The 9,688-nt window shown below is 55.6% G+C and overlaps 1 protein-coding gene and 1 pseudogene across 1 annotated transcript; one reads left to right on the top strand and one right to left on the bottom strand.

The window, feature by feature from the left end:
- Positions 1–260: 260 nt before the first annotated feature.
- Positions 261–2,747, bottom strand: CDK5R2 (cyclin dependent kinase 5 regulatory subunit 2). The gene has a single exon (XM_007966317.3). It carries the CDS (start codon positions 2,589–2,591, stop codon positions 1,488–1,490), a length of 1,104 nt encoding a protein of 367 aa, XP_007964508.1. The 5' UTR covers positions 2,592–2,747; the 3' UTR covers positions 261–1,487.
- A 118-nt stretch (positions 2,748–2,865) lies between these two features.
- Positions 2,866–9,137, top strand: LOC140712608 (keratin, type II cytoskeletal 8 pseudogene; annotated as a pseudogene).
- The last annotated feature ends 551 nt before the right edge of the window (positions 9,138–9,688 follow it).

Below are 9,688 nucleotides of genomic sequence, written 5' to 3'. Positions count from 1 at the left end.
ACAAGATGGAGGCGGAAGTGGGGGGATGGATTCAGCTTTATCACCAGGCCTCACCCTTAGCTACCTCACTTTACTCTTTACCCTCTGTAAAATGGAAGCCGATGGCGGGGGTGGGGATGGGGAAGAGGAGAAGTTCTCAGGGACTTGATCTTCCCTACTAGAGCCCCATCTCTTGCCTTCCTGCCCTGGCCGTGACAGTTCCACTACCACTCCCACTCCCTCCCTCCCGGGGCCCAAAGAAAGACCGGCGCAAAACCATCTGCAGGCGCTTCCAGCGCTTTATAGTTCTTTCCGGGACAGACGGACAGACAGACAGTGCGGCCCGCTCTGTCGGCCCGCATCATTGGCACCTTGGACGCGGCCCCAGGCCCAACCCAGTCCCTGGTACTCTACCGGGAGGATTCCTGTCCCGCCTCTGCTCAGCACCTCGGACAGTTCCCAGCCCAGCCTCCCCCCTCCCCCCTCCCTCCGCAAACAACCAAATAAATTAAAAGGGGCAGTGGGGAGGGAAAACAAAAAAGCTAAGGATAAGGAAGCGGGATGTTCCTTCCCCAAGGTAAGAAGTTTTCTTCTCCTCCCACCTGTCCACTGAGGCGCCGCGGCCGGGGTGGTCTCCCAGGTTGATTTTGCCTCCAAACCTCAGCCTTCTGAAAGAAGCGGTCAGCCCCTTCCTCCACCCCCCCAGCTCCCAGCATGCAACACGTTGGAAAAGGTGGGGAGAGGCAGTGGGGGTGGGGCGAGGGGCCATCCTGGTCCTGTCTGGGTGCCTGGGGCTGCAGTTTCTCCTGGCACCTCAGTCAATCCAAATTAAAAACTAATATTCCCTTTGATCTGGGGAGGGGGGTGTGGGAACTCAGTTAGGAATAAAAAATGCAAGCTGACACAAGTGGAGGAAGAAGGCAGACAGGAGGGAAGATGGTGACACATGACAGGAGCAACAAGAAGAGATGGGGACACAGGTGCAGGAGGAGAAACGGGGGGGCCATGGGGTACAGTCAAGCAAGGGGTAAGATGGAGATGCGGACACACACGCCCAAGGAACAGAAAATGGAAAGGCAGTGAGAGGGAGGAAGAAAGAGAGGAACAGGAGAGAGAGAGAGGGAGAGAGAGAGAGGAATGCAGACAGGAGGAAAAATGAAGACACAAAAAGGAGGCAAGGAAATGGACAAAACCAAGGGGGAATGGACTGAAGGGAAGGGGAAGACCCGGGCAGAAATGAAGAAATGGGGGCGCAGACAGACGGGAAGAGTGAGGTTGGAGTGCCCTTCCCGCGCTCATCTTCCGTCCCCACTTCACGCCCAGCAAATCCAAACACCGCGGCCTCTGGTGTCCCGGCCTCCACTTTCCCCTGAGGGGCATGGGCGGCTCCTCCTCCGCCCAGCCGGGGCGCTGAGCGGCAGTAACAGCGGCGGTGGCTTGGTGGTCCCGGGGGGTCCGAGTGTGTGTCGGGGGCTGGGACGGGGGATGGGCGCGGCCCCTGGGTATCCCTAGCGGTCCAGGTTCATAGTCCAGTGCTTGGCTCCGGCCGCGCAGCTGTCCCTGGCGGCCGAGGAGGCGGCGGACGCGCCCCCGTTCGGTGGGCCCCCGCCGCTGGCGGCGGCCTCGCCCTCGTTCTTGAGGTCTTGAAAGACCTGCGTGAAGAAGTGGGGGTCGGCGTTGAGCCGCAGCATCTGCGGGCTGAGCCGCTGGATGAGGCGCAGGCAGCGCTGCCAGAAGCGCTCCTTGTCGGGCTCCACGAGGAAGGGCTTGAGTGGGTAGGAGATCTCGTTGCCCATGTAGGAGTAGGCGAGGTAGAGGCAGGTGAGGAAGGCGGCCTGCAGCTCGGCGGCCGACGCCAGCTCGTCCCCACGCAGCGACTCGCGGCACAGCAGGTACACGAACACCAGGTTGGCGGGCGTAATGAAGGCCTGGTCTTGCCAGCCCTGCAGCAGCAGCGAGCGGTCCACACCGCGGAACCAGCCTACCAGCTCGCCAGGGCTCAGCTCCTTGAGGCGGTAGCAGCGTCGGCACACGAAGTCGCCCAGACAGCGCAGCAGCTCGCCGGTGGACGCCTGCACGATGACCCGCCGCGGCGAGCCGCCAGGCACCGGCGGCGCCGCCTGCGGGGCTGGGGGAGGCGGCGGCGGAGGCTTTCCCCCTCCCGAGCCCGGCGGCTGAGCGGCCGCGCTGCCCCCCGACGGTGGCTCGCAGGTGGCGGCAGCCGCGGGCACGGTGGGCACTGGCACCGCCAGGGGCTTGGCGGTGCCACCGCCGTCGGGGGGATCCCGGCCCTTGCGGAGAAGGTTCTCGCGGTTGCGTTGCTGGACCAGGGGGTCGGGGCCCGTGGATGCCGGCTTGGGTGTCACCTTCTTGCTGCCTTTCTTCTTCTTGGCGGACGCGGCCACCAGGCGCTTCCAGGTGAGCGCCGAGATGAGCACGGACGGCCGCTTGAGTCGGCTCTCGCCTTTGCCGCCCTTGCCCACTGGCGGCGCCCCGTAGCCCCCCAGCGCCTCGTCCCCCGCGGGCGGCGCCTTCTTCTTCTCTTCGGGCAGCCCGCCGGGCCTCCGGCCCTTGGCCGAGGAGGCAGGGGAAAGAGACAGCACCGTGCCCATCCTGCAGAGCGGGGCCGGCGCCCGGGCCCCAGCGGGAGCCGCGGGCGGCGCCGCTGCTACTGCAGCCCCGGGGGACCCGGCGGTGGGGGGCCTAGCCCCGGCCCGGGCGCGCGGACTGGCGGGGGAAGGTGGCTGCTAGGCGGCTCCGCTGCTCTGAGCCTGAGCTGCGCCAGCTGCAGCGTCAGCCCCACCCCTTGGGCCCCTTTTTTCGCCGCGCTGTGCCCCGCCTCACGCGGCCAATCCGCTCCCGAGTTGCACTCCTGATGGGCAGCTCCCGTGACCAATAGACTCTCAGATGTCAATTTCAAGTCCCGCCCCAATCCCCACCCTCTGCCCTGAGTCTTTTCCCTTCCCCCGTTCCGGGGAAGGGGAAGGCGGTGGTCGCAGTTCGAGTGGCCTCCTCAGGGTCAGAGTTGAGGAGGGGTGGTGGCTGCTCCTACCTCCTCCTCCGGATCCTAGAGCATGGGTCAGCTTGTTCTGATGCACTGGGTCGCGGTAGCAGATAAACCATGGGAACAGCCCTCCTTCCCTCTGCCTTTGAATTTGTGTGAGGGGCCAGTGTGAGTAGTGAGTGCCCTCACCGGATGCCCAGGTCCCAGCTGGGTCGCGTTGCAGTGGCTCCTCCAATGTGACTATCAGGTCTGTTTCCTCTTCGCCACCCCACCTCGCCCACTACCCCCCAGGTCGCTAGAGGGGCTGCAGCAGGCACATTTCTGCCCTGCCTGTTTGGGAGTCCTGGCAGAGCCTTCTTGCAAGTCACAACCCGCCTCCTTGGGGGTTCCAGCTTGAGGGGGAGAGGGGGATAAGCAGGGTCTCAAATATGCCCCTGAGGCCTCTGCTTGCCGTCCTGATTCTCTGCACTGAGCCTGTGGGGCAGACCCTTGGCTCTGGTCCCTGTGCAGCTCCACTAACATACACAGATCTCACACTTGGGTGGGTGATGGATAAGGTTGGTCCCTGGGGAAATGCTGGACCTTGGATCACTTGGTTTACCCGGTTTTGGATAGTGAACAGAGCCTCCTGTGTGGATGGAAGCCCAAGAAGGTTGGACCAACCTCCTGCCCAACCCTGGGTCCAGGTTGAGGTGGGTTTCATCATTAAATGCTTCCTGCAGATCAGGTCCCAGCTGTCCCCACTCCCAGGAGCAACCTGTTAGGCTGGGTCCTGCCCACTTCTCTCTAGGTCTGTCTGTTCCCTCCTCAGTACCCATCAGCCCTTTGCCCTGGGTTTTGGACTCCTCAGGCCTTACCTGCAGGTCTTGAGCACAACTGGTTCTGTACCTATTCTATCTGCCTTGTTAGATCATGTCCACCCTTCTTGGAACCTGCTCTGTGTGCCTCCCCCAGCACAAGGGTCTTCTGGCTTCTTAAGTAAGTGGACCTTGTAGGTGCACATGGGTTCGATGTGGAGAAAAACCCCTGCCTATGTATTTCAGTAAATTCTCAAGATTGCCCTTGGAATCACCTCCATGCTCCTCACAGACCACCAACATAGCTCCAAGGATCCACTGCTGTCAGGGTTGATTTGTGCACATACATGTGTGTGTGTCACTGCAGATAGGCTGTTCTAGAATCCATATGGGCTGCTGTTCTAGCTACCAGAGGTACCAGCATTTCCCAGCCATTCCACAGCCCCTGCTCACTCATACCCTCCTGGAGGCCTGTGGTCTGCCTGTCTCCATTCCCCTTCTCTTTGCCACCATGCACATGCGGCCTTGTACCTCCTCCCTAACTCAGCACTCAATATGCACTTTCTCAGTGGGGTATCTCTGCTCCCTAGGATCTGATCTTTATTTTCTTGCAGCCCAAGCTGACCTGCCCAAACTCTCATTCTCCCCATAGCTGTGGGAAAGTGTTCCCTCTCTTCAGCTGCTGTAATTGGCCCCACTTCCTCCTACAAGGTGTTCTGAGTCACTCTTTATCTGCCACCAAGGAATAGTCAGTTCACCGGTAGTTAAGGACAAGCCCTGTAGAGACTGAGTTGCTCTGGTGGAAACACTGGGCATGTGGATCTAAATGGCACGTGAGTCCTTCCAGCTCTGCTCCCAGGAGTCCCTCACTGGCATAAGGCCTATCATTAAGGTCGTTTAGGACCACGTCTTCTAAGCAGCACCCACAGAGTGTCATCACTGTGGTACCCTACTTCCGGCCCAGCTCTGACCTCCTACTGTCCTCTTGGTCAGAACCAAGAATTTCCTCCTCTGCTTCAGGAACCCCAAACCAGGTGCCTCAGAGGGTCCTACTCCACCTCCTAATTTTCCACCTTGCTTTGCCTCTAACCCTTTTTCTGGCTCACATGCTCCCCACTCTCCTGCTCTGGTTATCCCTCCGGAATCTCTGAGCTCCTTCCACTGGGCCAGAACCCTCTCTCAGACTGTCAAGCTCTTGAAATCTCACCTCCTCCAAGAAGCCTTTTTTTGATTGATTGGAAGGGACCTAATACTCTTTCTGACTTCAGCCTTTCCAGCCTCTTCCCCTCAGCAACAGTGGCTGCATAACAACTTGGTTAAGGGCTGGGCTCTGGGTCTAAGATGTGTAAGATGGATATGGATGGAATTTTAAAGACAAGCAGACAAGCTAATCAAGGAGATCCAGAAAGAGTAACAACATTGCTATTGTATATAAGCCAGTGGCATTGAGAGCTGAGAGGAAGGGTTATTATGTTTCTGCAGGGGGAGAACAAGGGGAATAAGCCTAGTGAAACCAGAAAGACTTCATGGAGGAGGTGGGCTTCGTAGAAGGGTGATGGCTTTCCCACATTTGCAAGTGTACTCTTCTGGTTAGGTTATGTTTGGGTTCATATTCTAAGATTCATGTATCTTCATTATAATAGTATCTCTATGTTGCTTCTTGTCTGCCCATCTCCCTTATGTTCCTCTGGGGCAGTGCTGGTTGTATCAGACTCCCTTAGATGGGACAGCCCCTGAGGCCAGGCTCCTTGTATGTCTATATCTCTCTGTAGATTACCTAGAACAGTGCCTATTCAGATAACTGGTTATTCCTGAAGGCTCTTTAAAGCAAATACTCTAGGCCCAGACCAAGAACTGGAGCACCTAGACTGAGGTTTTAGCCTGGGTAGGATTTGGCCTTATTGGTGAGTGCATCACCATCAAATTCACCATAGATGCTCCTGTCACTCACCCCACCTGGGCAGGTGGGCCCCATCTTTTAAGAGAACATCTCCAGACAATGCTGCTCACACTTTGCCTCTCTTTGGCTCTTCTTATCTCCCTTCTGAGAAGGGAGGCAGGAGACAGGAGTCCTAGTCTATGACTGCCAGTTGTATGACCTTGGGGAAGTAATTTCAGCTCTCTGGGACTCGGTTTCATCATATTAAAATGCAGGGATTCTATAGATTTGATGCTTATTATAAGATAAGAAAATGAATATTAAAAGAATAAGATAACATTTTAGGAATTGGACTAGAAGAGGATTCCTAAAGCCTCCTTCAACTCCACAGTTCTGATTCTAAACAAAATTTGTCCTGTGAATATGTTTCACTCTCCAGCTCCAGCCCTGTCTGCTTCTCCCTAATCTGTTTCTGTCTGATGGGCTCAGTCTTTGTGTGCACAGCATCCGTGTGAGGCCTGCATTTCTGCAGTTCAGCCCAGGAGATGAAGGGGAGGGGAGCTTAGGATCTCAGCAATGTAAATCTTCCTAGGTCCCTCCAAGCTTTAGAGGGGCCCATGAAAGGTGAGAAGGCAAAGAAGAGGAAGGCAAGATGGCTGAGGCCCAGGATATCCCCAGTAAACATCAAGGCCCCAGAAACCAAGGTCATTGCACCTCCCTGTCTCCAAGGGGCCCCTACAAAGAGGCTAGTGATGACATAGGTTCTTAAAACATCCAGGATGGAGACCCAGCCTGGGCATCTGAATGCGTGGATCTTGCTGCCCCCCCGCCCTGGCACCCCCAACTCCCTTGCCTATTAGTCTCAGCTCCTGAGGTGTGCAGAGGGGGTGGGTATGCACCAGCCCAGCCTTCCCTCCCTCTCCTGAGGACCTTACCCCAGGGGAGAAGTGCGTGACTAAAACAAACGAGGGGAGCAGAACCCCTCTACAGATAACAGTGGAGGGGGGAGAGGGTGAGCAGAGAGAAGAGAGGAATTGACAGAGGAGGTGCTGCTAGCTGTCAAGAGGGAGACCCGAATTCTCATGTCTTTCCCATTTCACAGGCTCTTTGCTAGAAGGACTTAATTAAGGAGCCCAAATATAGTTTCTTTTGAACAGTGAATAGGGTTGGGAGCACAGATGAGGAATGTGATGCTCTGGGGTGGGGAGAGAAGGGACCAGTGCTGAGATGCTGGAGGGCCCAGGGTGAAGGGGATAGAGAGGACAGGGGTGAACTGGTGACTCCTTTTCCCTGCCATAAGCTCTGCTGCTTTCCTTGATGGAAGGGGGGCCATTTCTGCCTCTCCCATCCTCAGTCCTGATCTCCCTTCAACTCCCTGGATCCTGCCTTCACCTCCTTTACTGTCCCCTGAGAACAGCTCTCACTGTCCAGTTCTCCCAGCACTCACCAGAAGCCTTAAGTCTTGGTTCACCTTCTGCCTCCACCAAGCCCCCTTTTTGCCTCCTCCCTTTCGTCCCCAACTCCTTCTCCTCCCAGACCCTGCTGGCGCCCAGCATAGCACTACAGATGTAGGAGCAGATCAAGAAGGGCGGGGGTGGTAGCTGTTGCTTTTCTGGGATATTCTTAGCCTGTCTGGGGGCTGGAGCTGGAATCAGCGTTTCCATCTCAACCAGGCAGGTGGCTGCCAGAAACTGCCACTGTGACTGGGTCTTCATCTAGTTCCATATCCCTTACCCTGTCCCTTCCTCCTCTGTCTTGATTTCATCTATGAACACAGACCCTCTGAGAGTCCAGCCTTCCCACCCTTGTGCCCTGGGTGGAAGGTTTCCTCTGCCTATCAGGCGTAGCCCCAGGAAGGTGTGCAAACCTCACTGGAGGCTCTGGGGAGAAAGAAGAGCCTTGGAGAACTCTAGCTCAGATGCTCCCTAGAGCTGCACACAGCCCTCTTCTCTCTGCCCCAAGGCCCTCTTCTTTCATCTGCTCCCAACAACCCCTGCATGAGACTCAGTCCCCAGACTCTAGCCACCACCATGAAGGCCTTTCTTATCTTGATTTATAGGAGTCACTCAGGGGCCCTAGAGTTTCAGAAGCTGCCTCCTGAGAGCAGCTGAACCCTGGGGTCCAGGCCTCCTTTGGGCCAGAACAAGGGGCTCACTCACTCAGATCCCTCCCCCTACCTTTTTATTTGAGACAAATTCTCACTCTTTTGCCCAGGCTAGAGTGCAGTGGTGTGATCTTCACTCATTGCTGGGCTCAAGGGATCCTCCCACCTCAGCCTCCCAAGTAGTTGGGACCACAGGCATGCATCACCAGGCCTGGCTAATTTTTGTACTTTTTGTAGAGATGGAGTTTCACCATGCTGCCCAGGCTGGTCTCTAATTCTTGGGCTCAAGCAATCCACCCACCTCAGCCTCAAAGTGCTAGGATTACAGGCATGAGCCACCACGCCCGGCCCTCTCAAATGTCTTTATCAGCAGAGGCAGAGGCAAAGAAGAAGTCTCACTCATTCACAAATCACACACAAAAAAGTTTGTCACCTTAAGAGGGATAGACAATGGAAAGTCTCCTATGTGGGTTCTGAGGTCATTCGGTCTATGTTCAAATCCAGCCCCTCCACTTATGACCTGGGGCCCTTGGGGCAAGTTTCTTAATTCTTCTGAGGTCTATAAAAGTGGACCATCCAAGGCACAGTAGGAGATCACCAACCGCAGCCGGGCTGAGGCTGAGAGCATGTACCAGATCAAGTATGAGGAGCTGCAGACGCTGCAGGAGATGATCTGCGTTGTACAAAGACAGATCTCCGAGATGAACCGGAACATCAGCCAGCTCCAGGCTGAGATTGAGGGCCTCAAAGGACAGAGGGCTTCCCTGGAGGCTGCCATTGCAGATGCCGAGCAGTGTGGGGAGCTGGCCATTAAGGATGCCAACACCAAGCTGCCTGAGCTGGAGGCCGCCCTGCAGCGGGCCAAGCAGGACATGGTGCACAGCTGGATGAGTACCAGGAGCTGATGAATGTCAGGCTGGCCCTGGACACCGAGATCACCACCTACAGGAAGCTGCTGGAGGGCGAGGAGAGCCGGCTGGAGTCTGGGATGCAGAACATGAGTATTCATACGAAGACCACCAGTGGCTATGCAGGTGATCTGAGCTTGGCCTATGGGGACCTTACAAGCCCTTGGCCTCAGCTACAGCCTGGGCTCCAGCTCCTTCAGCCACACTAGCTCCACCAGGGCCATGGTTGTGAAGAAGATCAAGACGCACAATGGGAAGCTAGTGTCTGAGTCCTCTGACATCCTGCCCAAGTGAACAGCTGCGGCAGCCCCTCCCAGCCTGCCCCTCCTGCGGCTGCCCCAGAGCCCAAGAGGGAGGCCACTGTGCAGGGGAACACAATGAATGGGAGACCCACCTGAGGCTCAGCCCTAGCCCTCAGCCCACCCACAGGGGAGTTTACTGCCTGGGGCACCCTCTTTGCCCATATCTCCAGTTACAAAATAATTCAGTCTTTTTTTTTTTTTTTCCCAAAATAAAACTTCAGCTAGCTCTACCAACTGTCAAAAAAAAAAAAAAAAAAAAAAAAAAAAAAAAAAAAGTGGACCATCATCGTAAGGTTGTAAGATTTTAATCATGTGATGCTCAACAATGCTTGTATATCACATGTGCATGGTGTTCATAAATGTTAATTGTTAACAAATTATACTGTCATCATTATTTTTACAGAGCAGGAAAGCTTCGTTTGACCTGTGCCATTAGCATTTTTTTTCTCATTAGAACATTTATTATTAAAGGGCCAGGGTGGTACTATCATTTCTTTTTGTTTGGCTTCTGAAGCCTGAATTTGTGTCTGTGCTTTCCTCTCAGATACTGTGCTCATACCCACGGCTACTCAGACCGTTCCTGGGGGTGGTTTGATTTGCTTCCTAGGGTCATGAAGACCTGACAGCATATGAGGCACTGGTCCCCTTTTCTGGTCTTGCTGCAGGCCACATTACTTTTCTGAAGCTCTGAGTGTCTATTCTAGGCCAGGTTCCA

This window comes from Chlorocebus sabaeus, chromosome 10 (assembly GCF_047675955.1).
Source record: "Chlorocebus sabaeus isolate Y175 chromosome 10, mChlSab1.0.hap1, whole genome shotgun sequence".
Classification (NCBI taxonomy): domain Eukaryota; kingdom Metazoa; phylum Chordata; class Mammalia; order Primates; family Cercopithecidae; genus Chlorocebus; species Chlorocebus sabaeus.
This window is presented reverse-complemented; position numbering and strand designations above follow the sequence as displayed.